Here is a 27,309-nt window from a genome sequence, read left to right as displayed (position 1 = left end):
CCCGAACTCGCTCACACTTGAACCAATTCCTTTCTACCCTCCATGTTTTACCTGGCACACCCACTGCCTTAAATTCACATCACGCTGCCAGTGTATGTTGTAATTACCTGCCTTACTGAGGAATATTACAAGAAAAAATAAACGTAACTGGTTTCATGTGATAAATATTCATCACCTCAAACTGATTGTGACAGGCCTGTAACCACCAATCCATCGCCCCACTGTTCCACAGCTCAAAATACTCTCATTAGACACAATTCACATTTTAGAGGGGAAGAATCTGCTGTTGTTTGCTGTTAGTATTACAGAAATCCGAGGTCAAATGCGTAAAGATTGCTTTATTTCCACTGCAGATGATTTCTCTGGGGTGCGGGTAAGTGATGTATGCAATTGTCAGAGGACAAAAATAGCCCAAATGTTCCATTTTAGCTGCTCTAGTTTTTGATTGAAATGTCTGAACATTTTTTAAATGCCAACCAGAAACCAAAAGTCTGAGTTCTAATGTACATATGCATCTTTCCATGAACTCCCGTGCCTCAGGATAAGGGGAGGGCATTCCGGTTTTCAATTAATTTTGAGAGCAAAGCAAACTTCAGAATTTGACCCAGATCCCACCCAGCCCTGTCCCGATTCTGTTTTAGACTTGGGAACAGTGACGGCCCTAATTCATTCTAGTGCTTTGAAGTTTGAAATACCACTGGAGCTGCCCTGATGCAGGACTTTATTTCACTTTAGGCTGTCAGTTGCACACTGACTCGTGGCTTTGAGTTCAATAATAATCCTCCACCACACAAAGAATGTTCATTTATATAGCACCTTTCATGACCTCGGCATGTCCCAAAGAGCTTCACTGCTAATTATATATTAGATATGTATTTGTTGTAAAGTAGGAAAAGTGGCAGCTAATTAACACACAGCAAGCTCCCACAAACAATAAGATAAATGATCAGATAATCTGCTTTTGTGATGTTGGTTGAGGGTTAAGTATTGGTCAGGACACCAGGAAGAACTCCCCTGCTCTTCTTCAAAATAGTGACCGTGGGATCTTTTACATCCAGCTGAAGGGGCGGACAGGGCCTCGATTTAATGTCTCATCTGAGAGACTGCCCCTCCGACAGTGCGGCGCTCCCTCAGTACTGCCCCTCCGACAGTGCGGCGCTCCCTCAGTACTGCCCCTCCGACAGTGCGGCGCTCCCTCAGTACTGCCCCTCCGACAGTCCGGCGCTCCCTCAGTACTGCCCCTCCGACAGTCCGCCGCTCCCTCAGTACTGCCCCTCCGACAGTGCGGCGCTCCCTCAGTACTGCACGGGGAGTATCAGCCGAGATGATGTACTCGAGCCTGGTGGGGCTTTAACCCATGACCACCTAACTCCATGGGGAGAGTGCTACTCATTGAACCATAGATGATGGGGGTAGTGCTGATTAAAACCAGTAAACTCAAACTCCGATGTGCTGAACCTACTGTGCCGAGTTTCCCTGCGCTGTTGGGAAGTGCTGGCTTGATAGAACTTTGTCCGTGGCAGTGACATCTGCTGCTCTGGGTCCTTGGTTTACCCAGAGTGCATTTCAACAGCAAAGTTGGAGGTGAGAGGACAGTGAGCATCCCAAGCTGTTGCCAAGTCAGGCACGACATCGAATGGTGAGGGCAATTCAAACATTTTAACACTCTCTCAAAATTCATTTCAGTGAACAGCTTGAGAGGAAATGATAAACTGATAAAACCCTGAATTTGGTGCAGATCAAAAAGGCATATTATCTAATATAGATTGAGAGTTTCCAGGATTAAAAAGAAGCATGAATATTTGGAAGTTAAAATGCACCCCAACAATGGTGGCATTGTACAGCAGCTGAATGGGGAACAGGGGAAGGTTCAGCGGGTAAAGGGGCGGGGGGCTGAAGGTAAAGGAGGGAGATCAAGCGCTGCAAAACGGGAGGGCGTTCAGGGGCTGAAGGACATGAGGGGGTTCAAGGGCTGAGGGAGGAGAGGTGATTCAGAGGGTGAAGGGCAGGAGGGGATTGGGGAAGGGTTCAGGGTCTGGAGGTGGGGGGGGGTTCTGGGAGAGCCGAGGGTTCAGGGAGTGGGGAAGGAGGTGATTGGGGTGGGGGAAAGGAAGGAGATGAGGGTGGGAGAGGGGTCAGGGGAGCAGATTGGGGTGGGGGAAGGGATTGGGTGGGGGTGGAGGGTATTTTTGGGAGTGGGATTGGGGGCGGGGTGTTTGGGGGAGGGGATTGGGGAGGTTGGGGTGGGGAGGTTGTGGGGAAGGATTTTTGGGGGGGTTGGGGGGAGGGTTTTTGGGGGGGTTGGGGGAGGGTTTTTTTTGGGGGGAGGGGATTGGTTGGGTGGAGGGTTTTGGGGGGAGGGGATTGGTTTGGTTGGGTGGAGGGATTTTTTTTTTGGGGGGGAGGGGATTGGTTGGGTGGAGGGTTGTGGGGAGGGTTTTTTTTGGGGGGGGAGGGGATTGGTCGGGGGAGGGGAGGGGATTGGTTGGGGGAGGGGATTGGTTGGGTGGGGGGGGGGGTTTGAGGGGGGAGGGGATTGGTCGGGGAGGGGATTGGTTGAGTGGGGGGGGGGGTTTGAGGGGGGAGGGGATTGGTCGGGGAGGGGATTGGTTGAGTGGGGGGGGGGGGTTTTGAGGGGGGAGGGGATTGGTTGGGTGGAGGGGTTTTTTTGGGGGGGAGGGGATTGGTTGGGTGGAGGGTTTTTTTTTGGGGGGGAGGGGATTGGTTGGGTGGAGGGTTTTTTTTTGGGGGGGGAAGGGGATTGGTTGGGTGGAGGGTTTTTTTGGGGGGAGGGGATTGGTCGGGGGAGGGTTTTTTTTTGGGGGGGGGGTGTGGTTCCCGTGGCTCTGACCGCAGCGCCGCTCTGTGGCGAGCGCTGGCAGCGCAGCCGATCCGGTTCGGGAATCGATTCTCCGGCCTGCGGCTGATCCGCGCTCGGGGATCGATTGCAGGCGGGTTAAAATGGCGGCGCGGTTGCTGAGGGCGATTGTGAAGGAGTTGCGGAGCCGGGACGTGGGTCCGGGCCGCCGGTACCGGGACTCCGCCGCCTACACATTTATTCTGGAGCAATTCCGCAAAAACCAGGTGAAATTAAGCAACTTCCGGGGGCGGGACCTAGCGCCCTGATTGACTGGTTGTTCGGCCAATCGCGAGAGGCGCTGGGCGAATGAGGGCGGGCCTTGACTTGATTGATGGAGCCAGAAGCCAATCAGCAGCAAACATGGGGAATTTGCAAACATTGTTCCCTGTGGTGGGGGAAAGGGGGTAAAGTTTGAAATGAGAGCCCGGCCGCTCCGGGTGGTGTCAGGAAACACTTCTTCACACAAAGGGCGCCGGGAATCTGGAACTCCCCAAAAAGCTCAATTGGAGCTTTCGAGACTGAGATCGATGCATTTTGTTGGGTATTGAGGGTTATGTAACCAAGGCGGTCGATGGAGTTACGATTACACGGGATATACGGCCCAGAAACAGGCCGTTCGGCCCAACCAGTCCGTGCCGGCGTTCATGCTCCACTCGAGCCTCCTCCCGTCTTTCCCCATCTAAATCTATCAGCATAACCCTCTATTCCCTTCTCCCCCATATCCTTGTCCAGCCTCCCCTTAAATACATCGATACTATTCGCCTCAACCCCTCCCTGTGGCAGCGAGTTCCACATTCTCACCACTCTCTGGGGAAAGAAGTTTCTCCTGAATTCCCCATTGGGTTTCTGGGTGACTGTCTTATATTGATGGCCTCTAGTTATATCTTCCCCACAAGTGGAAACATTCTGTATTCACTCTATCAAAACCTCTCATAATTTCGAAGACTTCTGTTAGGTCACAGATTAGCCATGCTCTCACTGAATGGTGAATGGCCTCCTTCCGTTCCTACGGGAGAACTGTTCGGTCCCTGCCCCCACTACCACCCAACCTGACCAAGCTTAGATGAAACCAGCAGGAAAAATGACTCCTTTCTTACGCTTTTCAAATGCAACAGGAATTTCTGGTGCTGTCACTGAGTTACAGAGCGGAGTGGGGGGACTTCCGGATTTTACTCCTACTTTACTCCTACAAGATGCAAAGCGTCCAGCTCTGGGGGTGCACAGTTTTGTAAGGGCTGCAGCAAAGTGCTTCACAGAGGCACAAGGAGAATTGAGGGGAGCGTTACACCGCGTATTATTCGGCTGCTACCCTGTGAAGTAATTTTGCTGCTAACTTATAAGTGGCCTGTCCCTTTAAGGGCTGTGCCTTGTTCTGGTCAATTACACATCAGATTTTCTTTTTGGTGTTTGAAGTGGATTTGGCTGGCAGGCTTGGGAACTCATTGCAAATGACCAGCTTGATTTTACTTGTTATTGAGATGAAATTTGCCTGTGGTGAGAACTTTCCAACACCTGTTACTCACCTGTCCCTCGCTCTGGCTTGTTGCAGGTTACAGGTGAGAAGTTGTGCCGTGCTCAGCAGGAACTGTATCACCAGGCCTCCACCTACATGTGCCTATTGCAGAGTGTCCGGCAACACCTAGCGCTGCACCAGGAGTACCACGGCAAGGGAGAACGCTCACCCCATGAAGTGGCTCAGCTCGTCGGACTCAAACTGCCACAGCAACCTGGTGGCAAAGGATGGGAAAAGTGAGGCGGAATGGCAGCTCTCAGCAGCCACGCTGGAATTCATTGTCACATCGCTCCGTGTAGTCCCAGTTTGTGGAACGCACTCTATATATGAGCAAGTTATTGTGTTTTATGTAGTGTTGTTATACACTGCTAAAGTTGATATGTAACAGTGAACAATCGGTGTTTCTTGTGCACAGTGAAGCTCTGTTTGTCAATGGTTCAGGAAGTAATTAAAAAAAAAAACATTTAAAGCCAGTTTGTGACTTGTTATTTAAACAGTTGGATGTGGGGTGAGCGTTCTCCCTTGCCGTGGTACTCCTGGTGCAGTGCTAGGTGTTGTCGGACACTCTGCAACAGGCACATGTAGGTGGAGGCCTGGCTGCACAGTTCTTGCCTTGTATTTGAGGCCTATCTCGTGCGGTTCAGGGCAGCCTGTGAGTGCTGAGATACTCAGTCCACTCAGAATGAGTCCCCTCACAGTACCTGTCACTCATGATTCCCTCTCCACTGTCTTTCCTCCCTGAAGGCACTGCTGCACAGTCCAGTAGGTGTCGACTGCCATCCAGTACCTTGCCCCTACCAATTTCTTGTGTGAGTCTAGCCAGTTGAGGGTCCCAGGCTATTTGACCATGGGTGGGGGGCACCACGGCCAAGCCCGATCTGGTCCGATCCGCGCACACTGGATCAGGAACAAGTACCCTGGCTGATTTACGTAGAATACAGAGGACATACGGCACAGAAACAGGCCATTCGGTCCAACCGGTCCGTGCTGGCGTTAATACTCCACTTGAGCCTCCCATCTTTCCTTATCTAAATCTATCAGCATAAACCTCTATTCCCTTCTCCCTCATACGCTTGTCTAGCCGCCACTTAAATGCATCGATACTATTCACCTCAACCCCTCCCTGTGGCAGTGAGTTCCACATTCTCACCACTCTCTGAGTAAAGAGTTTTCTCCTGAATCCCCCATTGCATTTCTTGGTGACTATCTGATTATGCTGTTCCCCACAAGTGGAAACATTCTCTCTCTATCCACTTGATCAAAACCTCTCATAATTTTAAAGTCCTCTATTTGGTCACCCGTCAGTCTTTTTTCAAAAGAAAATAGACCCAGCCTGTTCATCCATTCCTGATAGGAATCCCCTTGCATTTCTGATATCATCCTTGTAAATCTTCTCTTATACAGAGCTGCTGAGATCCTCCAGCTCTCACCGTGCACCAACAGTACCACACATTTCCCCAATGCCTCTTGCATTTTATTTGAAGGAAGCGATTTGAGAACAGGAGAGCAGCTGAATGGAGTAGGATGTGCCTCAGCTCACTTCATATTCGGGTAAAGAGTTGGAAACACAGGACATAACAAAAACCAAAATGGAATTCGAAGCTAGCCGGCAATGTGTTGAAATACAGCGGCACAGAAACATGCAGGTGACAGATTGGAGGAACTCCAGTGTGGTCACTCAGCTTGTTTAAACTTGTATCAATACATTATACCAATAATTAAAAAAATTAGTTCCTGGGATGTGAGTGTAGCTGGCATGGCCGGCATTTATTGGCCATCCCTAATCGCCCCTTGAGAAGGTGGTGGTGAGCCGCCTTCTTGAACCGCTGCAGTCCGTGTGGTGAAGGTGCTCCCACAGTGCTGTTAGGGAGGGAGTTCCAGGATTGTGACCCAGCAGAGGGTTCAACAACCAGGGGCCATAGATTTAAAGTAATTGGGGGAGGTTTAGAGGGGATTTGAGGGTAAATGTCTTCACCCAGAGGGTGGTGGGGGTCTGGAACTCACGGCCTGAAAGGGTGGTAGAGGCAGAAACCCTCACCACATTTAAAAAGTACCTGGTTGTGCTCCTGAAGTGCTGTAACCCACAGGGCTACGGACCGAGAGCTGGAAAGTGGGATTAGGCCGGGTAGCTCTTTGTCGCCCGGCGCGGACACGATGGGCCGAATGGCCTCCTTCTGTGCTGTAAATTTCTGTGATTATATAAAATATTCATCGTCAGTCTCACTAATAGACACAACATTTTAAAAAGCACATTTTGGAAACCTTGAAATAAAAACACGAGAAGTTGCAAAGTTTTGTCCTTTGCTCAGCTCCAGATGTGTTGGGCCTTCGGCTGGGGGTGAAAGTTGTGGTCTCCTGTCAGACTAAAAAGGTTGGTTGCTGGCAGCGGTGGGATTCGAACCCACGCCCCCGAAGAGACTGGAGCCTTAATCCAGCGCCTTAGACCGCTCGGCCACGCTACCGGCTGAGAGAAGGCGGCAGGAAATCCGCCTTAAAGCCTCTCCCGGAGCGGCCCCGCTGTGGCTCCCGGTTTCGGGGAAATGGCGGAGTTTCCGAGTTCGGGAGTCGCGGAGGAAATAAATAATTTAAAAGTAGACAATTTTATAAAATTCCCGCCGGCAGCGGTGGGATTCGAACCCGCGGCGTGGAATGGGTGGAGCCTGAATCCAGCGCCTTCGGCCACTCAGCCACACTACCGAGTGCGGCCCGGCCCGGCCCGGCGCCGGAGTGGTCAGTGCGCTGGCGGCCCGGAGGCGGACAGGCGGCCGGCGCCGGGAAACTGGGGCCGCTCCGACCGCAGAGCCGCGACTGTTACTTGGCCACAGCCCCGAGGCCCACAGCAGCTTCGAGTAAACCATCGCGGGCTCGGTCGCTCACCCGGTAGCGTGGCCGAGCGGTCTAAGGCGCTGGATTAAGGCTCCAGTCTCTTCGGGGGCGTGGGTTCGAATCCCACCGCTGCCAGAGCTTTTTTACTTCATTAAATATCTTAGAATTAGTTTGTTTCCATTTATTAAAGTTTAAAAACAATTATATTAAAATATATATATTTCAAAATTAATGCATTTATTTAATTCGCAAATGATAAAGGGACCGGCACTAACAGGGCGAAGGCCTTTGACACCATCTCTGCAAGCTTTAGAAATCTTATTTTTAAAATGACCTTTAAAAACGAATAAGGTTCATTTGCAAAAGCTTCGAAATCCACTGGCGCAGAAAGTTGCTGAAAACAAACGTGGCAGGAGAGGCCCCAGCTCCCTCCCTCAGTCAGAGTGGAATGGCCTGTTTCTGTGCCACAAATTTCTATGAACGGGGACAGGCTCAGCTAAAGAAAGGAAGAGTTGCATTTTTATAGCACCTCTCACATCCTCAGGACGTCCCAAAGCGCTTCGCGGCCAATGAAGTACTTTTTGGAATGTTGTCATGTGGGAAACATGACAGCCAATTTGTGCACAGCAAGCTCCCATCCCATCAGAGGAGGGTTTCAGCAGCAGATGAGCTGAGGCAGGGCTGGAGACATCTTCTGGTAGAACGGGTATGGGACAGGAGCTCAGCTTAGGGACAAATAAAACGTCAAAGTTGCGAAGAGTCTGGTTCAGCCTCATGGGAGAAGGATGGCTCAAACCTGCTCCGATAATGAAAGATTGGTTCTCACTGATGCGGCAAATAGCGACAGGTTTTTGTTTTTGGGGTCACGCTCTTTGTGAGGGTACGAGAGGATCTCTGGGTGTTGCTTCGGGACTGATGTATTAATGAGAAACATTAACACCCAGAGACAACCAGTAACCTGGGCCTTGGAACCCAGAGCTAGGCTTTTCCTCCATTTGAGAATTATAAACTGTCTTCTCTCAGATTCCTTCCTTACACAGGGGTTACCCAATGGCTAATAGTCACTGAGGACAGGTCTGTGAAAGGCACCTCCCACTTGTGGCGATGTCATATGCAGGTCCTTTTCTGATTGAACGAAGCTGATGAACCCTCTCAGCATATTTCCTGAACTTTATGTTGTGCAATCAGTTTGTGCTCAATTAGTCAAGCAGTCAATGCTTTCACAGATGACCGAAGACCACTGCTGAGAGTGGTGTCTGCTGTAAGGAGTTAACTTGTATTTTTTAGTTTTACTGTGAATTGTGTTGAAATTCAGGAAGTACAGTCATGTTTGGGATGGTAAGAAACTCGCTGTTCAGTAAGACTGAGACCAGACCCTATCAGATCCTCAACTCAGAAACCAAGGTAAGCTGGTTCAGCAGGCTGCAAATGTTCAGCTTCTCAAGTTTACTGACCCCTCACACAGCCGCTGGGGATTTCAATAGTGTCAGAATTCACCCAAACCTCTACACAACCTGTTTCAGTGACACAGTGCTGGGAAATGCCTGGAATTATTGCTGAGTTCATGGCCCTCCCTCCCTGCCTCACCCATTCTACGCTCTTCACTCATGGAAAACGATGGTTGAGCCTGGGTCAGTCTGCCCTCCCCTCCCCTCCCCTCCCCTCACCACCAAGTGGCCACTCTGTGTGTGCCTCCCCTCCCCTCCCCTCACCACCAAGTGGCCACTCTGTGTGTGAGTGCAGGCAGTGAGTGGCAGTAGGCTATTCGTTGGGTGACACCACAGAGCCTGCTCTTGTCCTGCCTGATAATGCCCCTCCCGGCTTTCAGAAAGTTCCTTATTTCGGTCACCAGATATGTTGGGGCAAAATCATCAACCAGAGGCGTGTCTTCGGGAACTCTTCCCTGGCCCGTACTGATCTGAGGCCTCAGTAACTCTGAGATAAGGAGGGGGAAATAGGCCAGTGCTCCTCTGGTGATTAGGCAGTGACCCACACTGGAAAAAGTCTGTGTTATGTGTGTGTATGTATGTGTACATGTGCTTGTCCACCCGAGTGTGTGTTTGTGTCCGCATGCCAGACACGAGACTCCCAAAGCAAGCGCTCTACTCGGAACTCGTCCACGGCAAACGAGCCAAAGGTGGGCAGAGGAAACGTTACAAAGACACCCTCAAAGCCTCCCTGATAAAGTGCGACATCCCCACCGACACCTGGGAGTCCCTGGCCAAAGACCGCCCTAAGGGGAGGAAGTGCATTTGGGAGGGCACTGAGCCCCTCGAGTCTCGTCGCCGAGAGCATGCAGAAATCAAGCGCAGGCAGCGGAAGGAGCGTGCAGCAAACCTGTCCCACCCTCCCCTTCCCTCAACCACTGTCTGTCCCACCTGTGACAGAGTCTGTGGTTCCTATATTGGACTATTCAGTCACCTGAGAACTCATTTTTAGAGTGGAAGCAAGTCTTCCTCGATTCCGAGGGACTGCCTATGATGATGATGATGTGTTTGTGTACATGTATAAAGGCATATAGGCATATCTTTGCACTTTGCACTTTGCACTGAACTCATTTATTGATATGATTTGTACTTTGAAGAATGCCAGAGATAAAGTTTGCAGAGTTAATATTAGAATCACAGAGCGGTTACAGCACAGAAGGAGGCCATTCGGCCCGTCGAGCCTGTGCCGGCTCTCTGCAAGAGCACCTCGGCCAGTCCCACTCCCCCGCCCTTTTCCTGTGGCCCTGCATTTTTTTTCGTCAGGTACTTATCCAATTCCCTTTTGAAAGCCACGATTGAGTCTGCCTCCATCACCCTCTCAGGCAGCGCATTCCAGATCCTAACCACTCACTGCATAAAAAAAAAGTTTATCCTCCTGTCGTCTTTGGTTCTTCTAATCACTTTAAATCTGTGTCCTCTGGTTCCCAACCCTTCCACCAATGGGAACAGTTTCTCTCTCGATCCACTCTGTCCAGACCCCTCATGGTTTTGAACACCTTGATCAAATCTCCTCTCAACCTTCTCTGCTCCAAGGAGAACAACCCCAGCTTCTCCAGTCTATCCACATAACTTAAGTACTGCATCTCTGGAACCATTCTTGTAATCTTTTCCTTTCCTTCTCTAAGGCCTTCACATCCTCCCTAAAGTGTGGTGCTCAGAATTGGACACAATACTCCAGTTGAGGCTGAACCAGTGTTTTATACAGGTCCATCATAACTTCCTCACTTTTGTACACTCTGCCTCTATTTATGAAGCCCAGGAGCCCGTCTGCTTTTTAAAGAAACTATTGATTTATAATGGGAGGTGTTATTATTAACAGGTGACCACAGGGGGGCAGCAGAGTGCCACAGAATAGTCCTCTCCAGGCTTGTTAGACGTTACTGACCCCTCACCGACCCCAGTGCAGATCCCCTCACCGACTCCAGTGCAGATCCCCTCACTGACCCCAGTGCTGATCCCCTCACTGACCCTGCGCTGACCCCAGTGCTGACCCCGTACTGAACCCCTCACTGACCCTGACCGACCCCAGTGCTGACCCCTGACCAACCCCAGTGCTGACCCCTCACTGACCCCAGTGCTGACCCTTCACCGACCCCAGTGCTGACCCCTCACTGACCCCAGTGCTGACCCCTCACTGACCCCAGTGCTGACCCCTCACCCCACCCAGTGCTCACCCCTCACTGACCCCCCCCAGTGCTCACCCCTCACTGACCCTAGTGCTCACCCCTCACTGGGCCTCAGTCCCACAGGCCCCAGGCGCTCCTACTCCCTCTCGCAAGTGGCCTTTTCAATCAGCGCCAACTTCGACAGTGAGCTTCACCGACTGCTCCTCAGTGGGAGGCATCACAGCTGTGCCCGCTGCCTCTCAGGCATTATTCAGTGGTGTCACTGGTTAAGGAGCAGAATCTCTGGCCGATTTTCCTTGTGCTATCTTGGGTGCTGAAGCCATTTTCAGTTCTGAGACCAAACTCGGCACAGACTGGAGTCGAATTACTTTATTTTTCTGATACCACGACTAACCTCGATGAGGTGGGACCCCCAGTCACCATCCTCGAATCCCACCCGAGCAGAGCAGTCAATACTGGGCAGATCCCGGGGAAAGATTTACTGTCGAGAAGCCCCCCAACTCCATTCCCCTCCAAACACGGACGATGCTCACTGGGACTCCGCACTGTATATCAATCTGGGAGATATTTACATGAAACACAAACAGTTAGTATACAGGTACAGCAAGTTATCAGGAAGGCAAATGGAATGTTGGCCTTTATTGCAAGGGGGATGGAGTATAAAAGCAGAGAAGTCCTGCTACAACTGTACAGGGTATTGGTGAGGCCACACCTGGAGTACTGCGTGCAGTGTTGGTCTCCGTATTTAAGGAAGGATATACTGGCATTGGAGGCAGTTCAGAGAAGGTTCACTAAGTTGATTCTGGAGATGAGGGAGTTGACTTATGAAGCTAGATTGAGTAGGTTGGGCCTCTACTCATTGGAGTTCAAAAGAATCGAAACATATAAGATAATGAGGGGGACTCGACAAGGTGGATGCAGAGAGGATATTTCCACTCATAGGGGAAACTAAAACTAGGGATATAGTCTCAGAATAAGTTGCCGCCCATTTAAAACTGAGATGACGAGGAATTTCTTCTCTCAGAGGGTTGTAAATCTGTGGAATTCTCTGCCCCAGAGAGCTGTGGAGGCTGGGTCATTGAATATATTTAAGGTGGAGATAGACAGATTTTTGAGCTATAAGGGAATAAAGGGTTATGTTGAGTGGGCGGGGAAGTGGAGCTGAGCCCATGATCAGATCAGCCATGATCTTATTGAATGGCAGAGCAGGCTCGAGGGGCCGTATGACCGACTCCTTCCTGTTCCTATTTCTTATGTCCTTGTATCACTGGGACTCCCTGCTGTATTACCGTATTTAATGGTGAATTGGGAATATAAGTGGAGTCTCTTTGGCCTGTGCATTTTATTCTGCCCTGGGATTGACGACTTTGGATTTGCTCACAGGGAGAGCTGACCTACGAGGAGCGGAAGTATGAGCCTGGTAAATATGCCAGCATATCTGTCAGCGGAAAACCGTTTGACGAGGGCTCGGGCGAAGGAGCTGTGAAACTGCTCAAGTACGTCGGTGGCAGCAATGAGCAAGGTATCGAGGGTTGTGTATCAGATTAAAGTATAACTATGGGGAAAGGATGCAAGGGTTGTAGGGCCTGAGATCAGCGAACTCATCAAACCCCAGGGATCACATGCAACACTCCACACCAGACAACACAACTTGCATTTATATAGCGCCTTTAATGTAGTAAAACATCCCAGGGCGCTTCACCAGAGCGATTTCAGACAAAATTTGACACCGAGCCACATAAGGAAATATTAGGTCAGGTGACCAAAGGCTTGGTCAAAGAGGTCGGTTTTAAAGAGCAACTTAAAGGAGGGGAGAGAGGTGAAACAGTTTAGGGAGTTCCAGAGCTTGGGGCCCAGGCAACAGAAGGCACGGCCACCGATGGTGGAGCGATTATAATCAGGGATGGTCAGGGGGGCAGAATTAGAGGAGCGCAGACATCTCGGGGGGTTGTGGGGCTGGAGGAGATTACAGAGATAGGGAGGGGCGAGGGGCCATGGAGGGATTTGAAAACAAGGATGAGAATTTTGAAATCGAGGCGTTGCTGGACGGGGAGCCAATGTAGGTCAGTGAGCACAGGGGATGATGGGTGAGAGGGACTTGGTGCGAGTTAGGACATGGGGCAGCGAGCACAGGGGGTGATGGGTGAGTGGGACTTGGTGTGAGTTAGGACATGGGGCAGCGAGCACAGGGGGTGATGGGTGAGTGGGACTTGGTGCGAGTTAGGACATGGGGCAGCGAGCACAGGGGGTGATGGGTGAGCGGGACTCGGTGCGAGTTAGGACACGGGGCATAGGGGGTGATGGATGAGCGGGACTTGGTGCGAGTTAGGACACAGGGCACGGGGTGATGGGTGAGTGGGACTCAGTGTGGGTTTGGACACGGGACAGTGAGCACAGTGGGTGATGGGTGAGCGGGACATGATGCGAGTTAGGACACGGGACACAGGGGGTGATGGGTGAGCGGGACTTGGTGCGGGTTAGGACACGGGACAGCGAACACGGGGTGATGGGTGAGCGGGACACGATGCGAGTTAGGACACGGGGCAGTGAGCACAGGGGGTGATGGGTGAGCGGGACTTGGTGCAAGTTAGGACAGGACAGCGATCACAGGGGGTGATGGGTGAGCGGGACTTGGTGCGAGTTAGGATGCGGGGCACATCGGGTGATGGATGAGCGGGGCTGGGTGTGAGTTAGGACACGGGGCACAGGGGCTGATGGGTGAGCAGGACTTTGTGCGAGTTAGGACACGGGACAGCGAGCACAGGGGGTGATGGGTGAGTGGGACACGATGCGAGTTGGGACACGGGATGATGGGTGAGCGGGACAGCAAAGAATGACTAAGAAAGCAATAAAGAAAGGAAAGATAGATTACGAAAGTAAACTTACGCAAAACATAAAAACAGATAGTAAAAGCTTTTACCGATATATAAAACAAAAAAGAGTGACTAAAGTAAATGTTGGTCCCTTAGAAGATGAGAATAATGGGAAATGTGGAAATGGCTGAGACCTTAAACAATTATTTTGCTTCGGTCTTCACAGTGGAAGACACAAAAACCATGCCAAAAATTGCTGGTCATGGGAATGTGGGAAGGGAGGACCTTGAGACAATCACTATCACTAGGGGGGTAGTGCTGGACAGGCTAATGGGAATCGAGGTAGACAAGTCCCCTGGTCCGGATGAAATGCATTTCAGGGTATTAAAAGGGATGGCGGAAGTTATAGCAGATGCATTCGTTATAATCTACCAAAATTCTCTGGACTCTGGGGAGGTACCAGCGGATTGGAAAGCAGCTAATGTAACGCCTCTGTTTTAAAAAAAGGGGTCAGACAAAAGGCAGGTAACTATAGGCCGGTTAGTTTAACATCTGTAATGGGGAAAATGCTTGAAACTATCATTAAGGAAGAAATAGTGGGACATCTAGATAGGAATAGTGCAATCAAGCAGACGCAGCATGGATTCATGAAGGGGAAATCATGTTTAACTAATTTACTGGAATTCTTTGAGGATATAACGAGCATGGTGGATAGAGGTGTACCGATGGATGTGGTGTATTTAGATTTCAAAAAGGCATTCAATAAGGTGCCACACAAAAGGTTACTGCAGAAGATAAAGGTACGCGGAGTCAGAGGAAATGTATTAGCATGGATCGAGAATTGGCTAACTAACAGAAAGCAGAGAGTCGGGATAAATGGGTCCTTTTCGGGTTGGAAATCGGTGGTTAGTGGTGTGCCACAGGGATCGGTGCTGGGACCACAACTGTTTACAATATACATAGGTGACCTGGAAGAGGGGACTGAGTGTAGTGTAACAAAATTTGCAGATGATACAAAGATTAGTGGGAAAGCGGGTTGTGTAGAGGACACAGAGAGGCTGCAAAAAGATTTAGATAGGTTAAGCGAATGGGCTAAGGTTTGGCAGATGGAATACAATGTCGGAAAAGGTGAGGTCATCCACCTTGGGAGAAAAAACAGTAAAAGGGAATATTATTTGAATGGGGAGAAATTACAACATGCTGCGGTGCAGAGGGACCTGGGGGTCCTTGTGCATGAATCCCAAAAAGTTAGTTTGCAGGTGCAGCAGGTAATCAGGAAGGCGAATGGAATGTTGGCCTTCATTGCGAGAGGGATGGAGTACAAAAGCAGGGAGGTCCTGCTGCAACTGTACAGGGTATTGGTGAGGCCACACCTGGAGTACTGTGTGCAGTTTTGGTCACCTTACTTAAGGAAGGATATACTAGCTTTGGAGGGGGTACAGAGACGATTCACTAGGCTGATTCCGGAGATGAGGGGGTTACCTTATGATGATAGATTGAGTAGACTGGGTCTTTACTCGTTGGAGTTCAGAAGGATAAGGGGTAATCTTATAGAAACATTTAAAATAATGAAAGGAATAGACAAGATAGAGGCAGAGAGGTTGTTTCCACTGGTCGGGGAGACTAGAACTAGGGGGCACAGCCTCAAAATACGGGGGAGCCAATTTAAAACCAAGTTGAGAAGGAATTTCTTCCCCCAGAGGGTTGTGAATCTGTGGAATTCTCTGCCCAAGGAAGCAGTTGAGGCTAGCTCATTGAATGTATTCAAATCACAGATAGACAGATTTTTAACCAATAAGGGAATTAAGGGTTACGGGGAGCGGGCGGGTAAGTGGAGCTGAGTCCACGGCCAGATCAGCCATGATCTTGTTGAATGGCGGAGCAGGCTCGAGGGGCTAGATGGCCTACTCTTGTTCCTAATTCTTATGTTCTTATGTTCTTATGACTTGGTGCGAGTTAGAATATGGGGCACACGGGGTGATGGGTGAGCGGGGCTGGGTGCGAGTTAGGACACGGGGCAGTGGGCACAGTGGGGGTGATGGGTGAACGGGTCTTGGTGCGAGTTAGGACACGGGCAGTGAGCACAGGGGGTGGTGGGTGATTGGGACTCGGTGTGAGTTGGGACACGGGGCAGCGAGCACAGGGGGTGATGGGTGAGCGGGTCTTGGTGCGAGTTAGGACATGGGGCAGTGAGCACAGAGGGTAATGGGTGAGTGGGACTTGGTGCGAGTTAAGACACGGGCAGTGAGCACAGGGGGTGGTGGGTGAGCGAGACTTGGTGAGAGTTAGGGCACAGGGCACAGGGGGTGATGGGTGAGTGGGACTCGGTGCGGGTTAGGACACGGGGCAGCGAGCACAGGGGGTGATGGGTGAGCGGGACACGATGCGAGTTGGGACACGGGGCACGCGGGGTGATGGGTGAGTGGGACTTGGTGTGAGTTAGGGCACTGGGCAGCGAGCACAGGGGGTGATGGGTGAGTGGGACTTGGTGCGGGTTAGGACACGGGGCACAGTGGGTGATGGGTGAGTAGAACTTGGTGCGGGTTAGGACACGGGGCAGTGAGCACAGGGGGTGATGGGTGAGTGGGACTTGGTGCGAGTTAGGACACGGGGCACAGGGGGTGATGGGTGAGTGGGACTTGGTGCGGGTTAGGACACGGGGTACAGGGGGTGATGGGTGAGCGGGACTTGGTGCGAGTTAGGACACGGGGCAGCCACTGTCCGAGGGTTGGAGGGGAAAGGATAGAGATGTACAGGTCTCTCTCTCCCAGCTGTGGGAACTCCCTTGCTGAGATGTGCTGCTTTTTGCAGGTGTGCTGATGGGTATGACTGCTCCGGTCAGCATGGTTGTTGAGCCAGGGGAGGGCGACTGCTTGCAGCCCAAGGTCGAGGTGCAAATCCATATCCCCAGAAACTTCCAGGAGAAGACTCCCAAACCGACAGACCAGAGCATCGAGATCAAAGATCAGGATGGGTTCACGGTCTACGCCACGTGAGTGTGTGTGAATCCAGCGGGTGTCTGGAGCCAGCATTACTCAGACCCAGTGAGTAAGAGGCCTGGGGGGCACCGCTAGATAGCCAGCTCAGTGACTGGCCTCGGGATGGGGGCTGGGAATCAGCCCGTGGTACGATCATCCTCCTGGGCTCCCCAGTGAGAATGGGATAGGACTGACCCTCTGGTTTCTCACTCCAGTGACAGGGATTGAGGGGCTACAAGGTCAGTCATGTGTCCCCATCACTGGGAGCGTCCACTCCATATCAACACTCACTTTGCATTGGGCTTCACTGGAGATGATTGAGAGAGGGAGGGAGGGGCAATCCTAGCTGATTCCCCTCCTCCTTAACCCACTTTGGCCCATTGGAGGCCTGGTCTTTGCAACTCAGGTAGTGACGGGATAAACTCACTGAGCCACGAGTTGCAAACAGCTCAAACTGGTCACTTGACATATGAGGAGAGACTGGATCAACTGGGCCTTTATACACTGGAGGTTAGAAGGATGAGAGGGGATCTCATAGAAACATATAAAATTCTGGGAGGACTGGACAGGTTAGATGCAGGAAGAATGTTCTCGATGTTGGGGAAGTCCAGAATCAGGGGACACAGTCCTTGGATAAGGGGTAGGCCATTTAGGACTGAGATGAGGAGAAACTTCTTCACTCAGAGAATTGTTAACCTGTGGAATTCTCTACCGCAGAGAGTTGTTGATGCCAGTTCATTGGATATATTCAAGAGGGAGTTAGATATGGCCCTTACGGCTAAAGGGATCAAGGGGTATGGAGAGAAAGCAGGAAAGGGGTACTGAGGGAATGATCAGCCATGAACTCATTGAATGGTGGTGCAGGCTCGAAGGGACAATGGCCTACTCCTGCACCTATTGTCTATGTTTCTCTGTCAGGAGAAAGTCCTTGGGCAATCACCAACACGATTCTGATTGGTGAACTTTCTCACCCAGAATGTGGCACCGAATTAAACCGAAGCTGAGAGATTGGTTGGTCACACTGGCACTGTGAAAGATTTGCATTTATATAGCACCTTTCCCGACCACCGGACGTCTCAAAGCGCTTTTTAGCCAATGAAGTACTTTTGGAGTGTGGTCACTGTAGTAATGTGGGAAACGTGGCAGCCAATTTGCGCACAGCAAGCTCCCACACACAGCAATGTGATAATGACCAGATAATTCCTGCTCTCGATCATCATCCAATGGCCCCTGTGCGTGTGGCTGTGAATCCCGCCACAGCTGAATATCTTGCCGATAGTCCATGTCTGTATTGGACGCTGGGGGTGCTGTCTGTGATGCAGAGCCCAACAAGGGTGGGGTTGGGGGCAGAGAAGGAGAAATTTCACAGGCGCAGTGGGGCCCACCAGGACTTGTGTCAGCCGCAGGGGGCTTTATTGCGGTCAGATTGCTGTGGGTGACAGGAATGTCCTTTGGTTCCCGCAGTGAGTTTGGAGGCTACGCCAAAGAAGCGAATTGTGTGGAACATGCGGCTAAGCTGCGGGCAGCGCTGGGGGACTCGGTGTCCTATCACCAACATTTCTATGTCTGCGCCGGGTACGACCCGCCCACGAAGCTCTTCGGCAGGAAGAACGAAGTGTGGTTCGTGAAGAAAGAGACCGGGAAAACGGCTGTGGAGTAGGATGCACCGGGACCACCAGAGCCACTCATCTAACCGGGAGAAGGAATCCGTGAATCATCTCCAGCACAATCCGTTTCTTCTCAAATCGGCAATTAAATATTCCAATATCTGGGGAGCCTTTTTTTCAATTTCTCAATAATTACAAGAACAAAGATTCTCGCTGAGTGTCACCACTGGAGGTTCCTCTTCTCTCGCTCTCCGATTAACCAGCTCCTGGGACTCTTGATTCAACGTTATGACTCTGAGATTGGGGATTGTAGAGCAGTTTACAGTGAAGCTGGTGCAAGGGCGTAGTGTCAACATCCCGGCCGTGTGTTTACCGGGAGAGAATCCCACCCGCTCCTGCACTGACCTTCCCGGTGAATGGGAGCGCCAGAGTCTGAGAGCACTGGAAAGCTGCCAGTAACAGTGCCGGCCAAGGCTCACGGCGGCCGGGGAGGGAGTGTTAGCCACCGCGGTATTTTGGGGCTGACTGCTCATTAACATCAGCGGGCCGGACCAGGGTCAAACAGGGTAGGGTCATCACACCAATCCTCTTCTCAATCTTCCTCGCTGCCATGCTCCACCTCACACTCAACAATCTCCCCAATGGAGTGGAACTAAACTACAGAACCAGTGGGAACCTGTTCAACCTCCGCCATCTCCAGGCCAGGTCCAAGACCACCCCAACCTCTGTCGTCGAACTACAGTACGCGGACGATGCCTGCGTCTGCGCACATTCAGAATCTGAACTCCAAGTCATAGTCAACATCTTCACTGAAGCCTACGAAAACATGGACCTTAGATAAGAACATAAGAAATAGGAGCAGACATCAGCTAAATTCAATGACCATTGTTTGCTAATCACCTTACTTACTGACATGATCACCTTAGACTTACTGACGCCAACTCGACAGGTAAGAGGAACAGGAATATTGCGTGAGAAGGAGGGTATAAAGAGAGACAGGTTCAGACAGTCCATAGCGAGAACCTAGGAGCAACACTCGGGAGAAGTAGGTGCCAGGGAAGAGACCCTTGACGGAACAGTGTTAGGACAGACTGATCATCCGTGGACCTATTGGGTAACTATAAAGTATAAGTGGTGAGTCTTGTATTTCTTCTGTATTAAACCAACATTAATGGTACCGCCATTGTCTAGTGTGTCATTTGGTATTTAACTGAAGAACCGTCACAGGCAACTATTAGTCACACGACTAGCGAAATTGCTGTTCGAGCAACAAATGTCCCAGCTTCCACAGCTCTCTGAGGCAGCGAATTCCACAGATTTACAACCCTCTGAGAGAAGAAATTCCTCCTCATCTCAGTTTTAAATGGACGGACCCTTATTCTAAGATTATGTCCCCTAGTTCTAGTCTCCCCTATCAGTGGAAACATCCTCTCTGCATCCACCTTGTCAAGTCCCCTCATAATCTTATATGTTTCGATAAGATCACCTCTCATTCTTCTGAATTCCAATGAGTAGAGGCCCAACCTCCTCAACCTTTCCTCATAAGTCAACCCCCTCATCTCCAGAATCAACCGAGTGAACCTTCTCTGAACTGCCTCCAAAGCAAGTATATCCTTTTGAAAATATGGAAACCAAAACTGCACGCAGTATTCCAGGTGTGGCCTCACCAATACCCCGTATAACTGTAGCAAGACTTCCCTGCTTTTATACTCCATCCCCTTTGCAATAAAGGCCAAGATTCCATTGGCCTTCCTGATCACTTGTTGTACCTGCATACTATCCTTTTGTGTTTCATGCACAAGGACCCCCAGGTCCCACTCTATTGCGGCACTTTGCAATCTTTCTCCATTTAAATAATAACTTGCTCTTTGATTTTTTTTCTGCCAAAGTGCATGACCTCACACTTTCCAACATTATACTCCATCTGCCAAATTTTTGCCCACTCACTTAGCCTGTCTATGTCCTTTTGCAGATTTTTTGTGACCTCACATATTGCTTTTCCTCCCATCTTTGTATCGTCAGCAAACTTGGCTACTTTACACTCGGTCCTTTCTTCCAAGTTGTTAATATAGATTGTAAATAGTTGGGGTCCCAGCATTGATCCCTGCGACACCCCACTAGTTACTGATTGCCAACCCGAGAATAAACCAACTCTCTGTTTTCTGTTAGTTTGCCAATCCTCTATCCATGCTAATATATTACCCCAACCCTGTGAACTTTTATCTTGTGCAGTAACCTTTTATGTGGCACCTTGTCAAATGCCTTCTGGAAATCCAAATACACCACATCCACTGGTTCCCCTTTATCCACCCTGTTTGTTACATCCTCAAAGAATTCCAGCAAATTTATCAAATTTGACTTCCCCTTCATAAATCCATGCTGACTCTGCCTGATCGAATTATGCTTTTCCAAATGTCCTGCTACTGCTTCTTGAATAATGGACTACAACACTAAACGTCCGTAAGACAAAGGTCCTCCACCAGCCTGACCCCACCACACAGCACTGCCCCCCAGTCATCAAGATCCACGGCGTGGCCCTGGACAACGAGGACTTCCTATACCTCGGGAGCCGACTATCAGCGAGGGCAGATATCGGCGACAAGATTCAACACCACCTCCAGTGGGCCAGCACAGTCTTCGGCTGCCTGAGGAAAAGTGTGTTTGAAGACCAGGCCCTCAAATCCACTACCAAGCTCATGTTCTACAGGGCTGTAGTAATACCCGCCCTCCTGTAGGCTCAGAGACATGGACCATGTACAGTAGACACCAAGTTGCTGGAGAAATATCACCAACGATGTCTCCGCAAGATCCTACAAATCCCCTGGGAGGAGGCCAGGCCAACATCCCCAGCATCGAAGCACTGACCACACTCGATCAGCTCCGCTGGGCGGGCCACATTGTTCACATGCCCGACACAAGACTCCCAAAGCAAGTGCTCTACTCGGATCTCCTTCACGGCAAGTGAGCCCCAGGTGGGCAGAGGAAACGTTACAGGGACCACCCTCAAAGCCTCCCTGATAAAGTGCAACATCCCCACTGACACCTGGGAGTCCCTGGCCAAAGACCGCCCTAAGTGGAGGAAGTGCATCCGGGAGGGCGCTGAGCACCTCGAGTCTCGTCGCCCAGAGCATGCAGAAACCAAGTGCAGGCAGCGGAAGGAGCGTGCGGCAAACCAGTCCCACCCTCCCCTTCCCTCAACCACTGTCTGTCCCACCTGTGACAGAGACTGTAATTCCCAAATTGGACTGTTGAGTCACCTGAGAACTCACTTTTAGAGTGGAAGCAAGTTTTCCTCGATTTCGAGGGACTGCCTCTGATGATGAGTTTGTGGAACGCGCTCTTTTCAGCACTAAGCACACAGGAGGGTGAATGTCGTGTCTGTTGCCTGCTGGCAGGGAAGGGGAACGGGGGGAAAAAGGAGCGACCCTGGGGGGCGTGTACAGACCCTGGGGGGCGTGTACAGAGCCTGGGAGGCGTGTACAGACCCTGGGGGGCGTGTACAGACCCTGGGGGACGTGTACAAATCCTGGGGGTCCGTGTACAGACTCTGGGGGGCGTGTACAGACTCTGGGGGGCGTGTACAGAGCCTGGGGGTCCGTGTACAGACCCTGGGGGGCGTGTACAGACCCTGGGGTCCCTGGAGGGCATGTACAGAACCCTGGGGGGCGTGTACAGATGGGTGGCGCTAAACCCCCAAATTGTAGCCCTAGTTTATTAAGCTTTACTTCACTGGACAACCTCGAGTGCAGCTCGGGGAACCTGACTGGTGAATCCACTGACTGTGATGCTCGCAAACAAAGTATTTCTTTCAAACATTTTGTAATGAAACACAGAGGTCGCAGGGAACAAATATCTCTTTTAATACAACATTTTAATAACACGTAATAAAACATCACATGTTGATATTTGTGGGTCAAGAGTTAAGGACTGTGTGGGAGGGTAGCAGGAGCTGTGATTATATCGGAGGTTATTGGCAGCAGACAGTCAAAGCTGGACTTTGTGATATGCAGCTGGTGGATCCGAGTTATACCGGGGGTTGTGCCTCGCAACAATGGAGCAAACATGGACACATTACTGATCAGCCAATTACATTTTAACAACAACTTGCATTTATAGAGCGCTCTATCACCGTATCTCACACAACCTCTGTTGCAGTGATTGAGTGTGACGTGCAGGAAATATTGTAGTGGCTGCCATATTGTGCAGAGCAAGATCCCTCAAACACAGGTGAGCATTTAATCTGGTTGTGAGAGGAGTGTTGATCAGGATACTGGGAAAACTCCCTGCTCTTTGAATGATGCCATGGGGCCTTTTTGTATCCACCTGAATAGGAGCTTAGTTTAACATCTCACAAACAGCGGCACCTCAGATAAGGCAGCTCTTCCTCGGTGCTCCACCTAGTGTCAGGCAGGGAGTGTGAGCTCTCTCCTAACTTGAGCAGTGAAGTTTTTGAATGTGGTTTTGTACCAGGGGCCGATGCCCCAAGTGTCAGTTACCGAGATAAACTTCCGACCACATATCCGCTCCATCACCACGACTGCCTATTTCCACCTCCGTAACATTGCCCACCTCTGCCCTTGTCTCCCCCTATCTGCTGCTCAGTCTGTGCCCTTGTTACCTGTAGACTTGACTATTTCAATGCTTTCATCGCTGGCCTCCTATCTTCCACCCCCCCCCCATAAACTTGAGCTTATCAAAAACTCTGCAGCCTGTGTCCTAACTCGCACCAAGTCGTGTTCACCCATCACCCCTGTGCTCACTAACCTACACATGATCTCAGACCGGCAACGCCTTGATTTTAAAATGATCATCCTTGTTTACAAATCCCTCCATGGCCCTCGCCCCTCCCTATCTCTGTAATCTCCTCCAGCCCCACAACCCCCCGAGATATCTGCACTCCTCTAATTCTGGCCTTTTGTACAATAACCAGAGGGAACAGATTTAAGGTGATTGGCAAAAGAACCAGAGATGACATGAGGAAAAACCTTTTTTACGCAGCGAGTGGTTAGGATCGGGTGATGGATTCAGATTCAATAGTAGCTTTCGAAAGGGAATTAGATAAATAATTGAAGGAAAAAAAATTGCATCATGGGGAGAGAGCGGGGCAGTGGAATGGAATGGATTGCTCTTTGAAAAAGCGGGCACAGACTGCACTGTACGATTCTATAACTCTGATCTGTGCAAATATCTTCTTGTGTGGCTCGGTGTCAAATGTTGCTTGATAATCGCATCTACAAAGCGCCTTGGGACATTAAAGGCGTTCTATAAATTGAAGTTGTTGTTGTCATTCATTTATATTGGGATTACACCAAAAACTTTCACATTCCCAAATTGGGTGAATTTGCTGCTTTGAGGAACGATGCATTTCACAGTTGCGGGACTTTAACAGTGGGTTAATGCTGGGCAGAGGCACAGTCCTCCAACCTGGCACACTTTAATTCTTCTTGAAGCGCCTGATGATCGACTCTCTCCTGCCCACTGGTTTCCTCCTCCGGACTGGGGTCCCGATTGGTGTCCGGATTGGTGTCTGGTTTGGTATCCGGATTGAGGTCCGGTTTGGTGCCTGGATTAGTGTCCGGTTTGAGGTCCCGATTGGGGTCTGGTTTGGGGTCCGGATTGAGATCTGGTACGGGGTCTGGTATGGGGTCCGCTTTGAGGTCTTCCTCGGTACCTTCTTCATCACCACACGTTTGATCTTCACTGGTTTTCCGTATCCCACTTGGGTGAAAACTTTCTCTAGCCCTGTCAGACTCTCGGTCAAAATTCCCAGTCGCTTCTTCAGAGACCGGACTTCTTTAAACAAATCGCCCAGAGCTTCAGAGAGTGGCTGGATCCTGGAGAGAGAGAGAGGACAGGGATCAGGAACCGGGAATAGGGATCGGAGACACATTCCATCTCCTCTCCTCCTGACACTAGGTTCTCTGGGGTCGGCTTGTCCTCCAGTACTTCGCCCGGGTGGCCATTCCTTCATGTGATGCCAGAGAGGGTCATTTTCCTGCCCGGGGCACTGAGGCCAATTGTAGCCCCTCCCCCAAGCCCAACGCTCCCCACAGAGACCAATGGCCTTCTGGTCTATGTGGCTCAGACTACAGCAGCTCTCCCAAATGAGTTATCGAGAATGGATTGACCTTTTTGTGTCCATGTGTACGCGTGTCTATTTATCCATATATCTGTATCCGTGTCTCTCTCTCTCGCTCTCTCTCTCCCTTGTGCTCTCCTTCTCTCTGTCTCTCCTTTTCCCTCTCTCTCCTTCTGTCCATCTTCCTCTCTCTGTTTCTCTTTCTTTCTCCCTCCCTATGTCTCTGTCCCTCTGTCTGTCTCCTCTACTCTCCCTCTCCCGTTGTCTCTCCCTCTCCCTCTCTGTCTCCCTCTCTGTGTCTCTCTCTGCTTTCCTCTGTCTCTCCCTCCTTCTGTCTCTCTCTTTATCCCCCTGTTTCTCTCTCTCTCTCGCTTTCCTTCTAACTCTCCAACTGTCTTTCTGTCACACTCACTCTCTCTCCCCCTCACTCTCTCCCTCCCTGTGTCTCTCTCTTTATCCCCCATCTCTCTCTCTCTCTACTTCTGACTCTCTCCAACTGTCTTTGACACCCTCACTCTCTCTCCCCCTCACTCTCTCCCTCCCTCGTTCTCTCTCTTTACCTGGAGTAGTCAGGCAGTACATCCTGCGGTTTGCTGATCATCGTGTCCTTCACTTGTTTGAAGATTCTGTTTCCCCAGTGATCCAGCAGACGGGTTACACTGTGCACCCCATTAATATTCACCTTGTCAGCTAGAAACCAGAGCAATGTACATAGTAAACATAGAGAACTGTACCCTAACATAGATTAACCCCAACAACACTACACCTCAACATTAGCCCCCAAAATTCGCCCCCCAACATTAAGCCCCCCCAACATTAAGCCCCCCCCAACATTAATCCCCCCAACATTAACCCCCCAACATTAACCCCCCCCAACATTAACCCCCCCCCCAACATTAACCCCCCCAACATTAACCCTCCAACATTAACCCTCCAACATTAACCCCCCAACATTAACCCTCCAACATTAACCCCCCAACATTAATCCCCCCAACATTAACCCTCCAACATTAACCCCCCAACATTAACCCCCCCAACATTAACCCTCCAACATTAACCCCTCCAACATTAACCCCTCCAACATTAACCCCCCAACATTAACCCTCCAACATTAATCCCCCCAACATTAATCCCCCCAACATTAACCCCCCAACATTAACCCCCCCAACATTAACCCCTCAACATTAACCCCCCAACATTAACCCTCCAACATTAATCCCCCCAACATTAATCCCCCCAACATTAATCCCCCCAACATTAACCCCTCCAACATTAACCCCTCCAACATTAACCCCTCCAACATTAACCCCCCAACATTAACCCTCCAACATTAATCCCCCCAACATTAACCCCCCAACATTAACCCTCCAACATTAATCCCCCCAACATTAATCCCCCCAACATTAATCCCCCCAACATTAATCCCCCCAACATTAACCCCCCAACATTAACCCCCCAACATTAACCCCCCAACATTAACCCCCCAACATTAACCCTCCCAACATTAACCCCCGAACATTCAATCGTAGAATGGTTACAACACGGAAGGCGGCCATTTGGCTTGCCGAGCCCGTGCTGACAACATTACTGCACCCACTGCTGACAAAGCTGAGGGGGTCAGTGTCGAGGAACGGAACTGTTCAGCTTTTGGATCCCAGGGTCATTGAGAGCAGAGTGGTGACTCCGCTTGCCTCTCTTCTCCTCTCCAATTCCATTAACCAACCTTCCCCGAGCAGCTCCTTCCCTCTCCCCACATCAATCAGCAACCTGCACCCTGTGAATGAGCCTGTGCCCACTGGGAGCTGGGTGGAGACTGTGGATTCACTGTACAAACCTCCCCGCACACTCACATTAACGACAGGTCGCTCAGGTCAGGAAGGGGCAGGAGGGGGAGGGTGTGCGGGAGGAATGGGCAGGGGAGGATGGAGAGTAAGGAAGGGAGGAGGAGGTGGAGGAGGGAGCAGGGGGAGGGGGTGTGGGAGGAATGGACAGAGGAGGAGGGGTAAGGAGGGGAGGAAGAGGGGAGAGGAGCAGGGGTTTGAGGGGGTTTGGGAGGAGGGGGAAGGGGAGGAGGGATTTTGGGAGGGGGAAGGGGAGAGGAGCGGGGGGGAAGGGGAGGAGCAGGGGGATGAGAGGGTTTGGGAGGAGGGGAGGAAGGGGGGAAGGGGAGGAGTGGAGGGAAACACACCCAGTGCCTGGGCCCATCCTACCTCCGTCCCGGTAGTTCCATCTCCAGTGCTCGCTGGTTTGCTGCCTCTTGCACTGAGCTAGAGTGACGAGAAGCATCGCCAATCCCACAGGCAGATACATCCTGAGCCCAGGGAAACCTACAGGAGCAGAAAGGTGGATTACATTGGTCCCTCCCGATAGGAGAGACAAGCACAATAGCATCTACTTTAAGTACAGCCAGCCTTTCTATTGCTTGCACTTTATTAGTTTGTATCCCCTCCAGCATCAGTTACCTCCTCTTTCACCATGACTTTCTTCCTTGGTAAAGTCAGCTGTAAAATACTCATTTAGTAGCTCAGCAATACCCTCAGCGCCCCCTCCAGCCCCAGATGTGAAATTCGATCCCGCCCCCTGCTGTATCACCGGGGCGGTAACACCGGCAGCAAGAGGAGGTGTTGTAACCTCGGCCGGCCGCTGGAGGAGCGATAGTTAAAGGGCGGCCAAACTTTATTATTTGCACCAGTCTGGTGCCTGCTGAAAGTTTTCGATGTTTCACGGCCAGATGTCCAAGCTCTCCACTTTGTGAGGGTGTTTGGGGCTGTAATGGCAGTCGCCCAGGCACCTGGCAACACAGAACTGCTGACATGCAGGTTGTGCAGCATCAGTGGGCCATCCCTTTCAGCAAGGGAGGGGAGGGGAGGGATATGTGTGTGGGGGGGGGGGGGGTTGGGTGTGTGTGTGGGGGGGGGGGGTTGGGTGTGTGTGTGAGGGGCGGTGTTGTGTGTGTGTGTGGGGGGGGAAATGGGTGTGTGTGGAGGGGAAATGGGTGTGTGTGGGGGGCGGGGTTGGGT

At 50.9% G+C, this 27,309-nt stretch overlaps 3 protein-coding genes and 2 non-coding genes across 7 annotated transcripts in view; 3 read left to right on the top strand and 2 right to left on the bottom strand.

Moving 5' to 3' along the window:
* Positions 1–2,878: 2,878 nt before the first annotated feature.
* On the top strand, positions 2,879–4,846 carry fmc1 (formation of mitochondrial complex V assembly factor 1 homolog). The gene is made up of 2 exons (XM_070861945.1): positions 2,879–3,084; positions 4,410–4,846. The coding sequence occupies exons 1-2, from the start codon at positions 2,962–2,964 to the stop codon at positions 4,611–4,613; spliced, it is 327 nt and encodes a 108-aa protein (XP_070718046.1). The 5' UTR covers positions 2,879–2,961; the 3' UTR covers positions 4,614–4,846.
* Positions 4,847–6,753: 1,907 nt separating this feature from the next.
* Positions 6,754–6,835, bottom strand: trnal-aag (transfer RNA leucine (anticodon AAG)). The gene has a single exon. It is a non-coding gene; the product is annotated as a tRNA-Leu (tRNA).
* A 417-nt stretch (positions 6,836–7,252) lies between these two features.
* Positions 7,253–7,334, top strand: trnal-aag (transfer RNA leucine (anticodon AAG)). Its single transcript has one exon. It is a non-coding gene; the product is annotated as a tRNA-Leu (tRNA).
* Positions 7,335–8,374: 1,040 nt separating this feature from the next.
* Positions 8,375–19,387, top strand: LOC139230567 (heme-binding protein 1-like). The gene is made up of 4 exons (XM_070862394.1): positions 8,375–8,603; positions 12,196–12,334; positions 16,437–16,617; positions 18,068–19,387. The coding sequence occupies exons 1-4, from the start codon at positions 8,526–8,528 to the stop codon at positions 18,261–18,263; spliced, it is 594 nt and encodes a 197-aa protein (XP_070718495.1). The 5' UTR covers positions 8,375–8,525; the 3' UTR covers positions 18,264–19,387.
* Positions 19,388–22,054: 2,667 nt separating this feature from the next.
* The window catches only part of LOC139230107 (uncharacterized), a 38,210-nt gene continuing 32,955 nt past the window's right edge, over positions 22,055–27,309 (bottom strand). For all 3 annotated transcript variants that reach the window (XM_070861944.1, XM_070861943.1, XM_070861942.1), the window contains 3 exons: positions 26,500–26,616; positions 24,850–24,979; positions 22,055–24,044 (listed from right to left, as the gene is read on the bottom strand). In XM_070861944.1, coding sequence (XP_070718045.1) covers positions 23,645–24,044; positions 24,850–24,979; positions 26,500–26,599 — 630 coding nt within the window. In that variant the 5' untranslated portion in view covers positions 26,600–26,616 and the 3' untranslated portion in view covers positions 22,055–23,644. The remainder of the gene's footprint in view (positions 24,045–24,849; positions 24,980–26,499; positions 26,617–27,309) is intronic.

Source organism: Pristiophorus japonicus, chromosome 19 (assembly GCF_044704955.1).
Source record: "Pristiophorus japonicus isolate sPriJap1 chromosome 19, sPriJap1.hap1, whole genome shotgun sequence".
Classification (NCBI taxonomy): Eukaryota; Metazoa; Chordata; class Chondrichthyes; family Pristiophoridae; genus Pristiophorus; species Pristiophorus japonicus.
The sequence above is the reverse complement of the archived record's forward strand: the minus strand, read 5'-3'. Positions and strand labels throughout refer to the sequence as shown.

Excerpts from the sequence above, each read along its gene's own strand:
- fmc1 (XM_070861945.1), top strand. The coding sequence starts at position 2,962 with ATGGCGGCGCGGTTGCTGAGGGCGATTGTGAAGGAGTTGCGGAGCCGG. Across the intron at positions 3,085-4,409 it reads AGCAATTCCGCAAAAACCAG|GTTACAGGTGAGAAGTTGTG; the intron begins GTGAAATTAAGC and ends GGCTTGTTGCAG.
- LOC139230567 (XM_070862394.1), top strand. The coding sequence starts at position 8,526 with ATGTTTGGGATGGTAAGAAACTCGCTGTTCAGTAAGACTGAGACCAGA. Across the intron at positions 8,604-12,195 it reads TCCTCAACTCAGAAACCAAG|GGAGAGCTGACCTACGAGGA; the intron begins GTAAGCTGGTTC and ends ATTTGCTCACAG. Across the intron at positions 12,335-16,436 it reads CGGTGGCAGCAATGAGCAAG|GTGTGCTGATGGGTATGACT; the intron begins GTATCGAGGGTT and ends TGCTTTTTGCAG.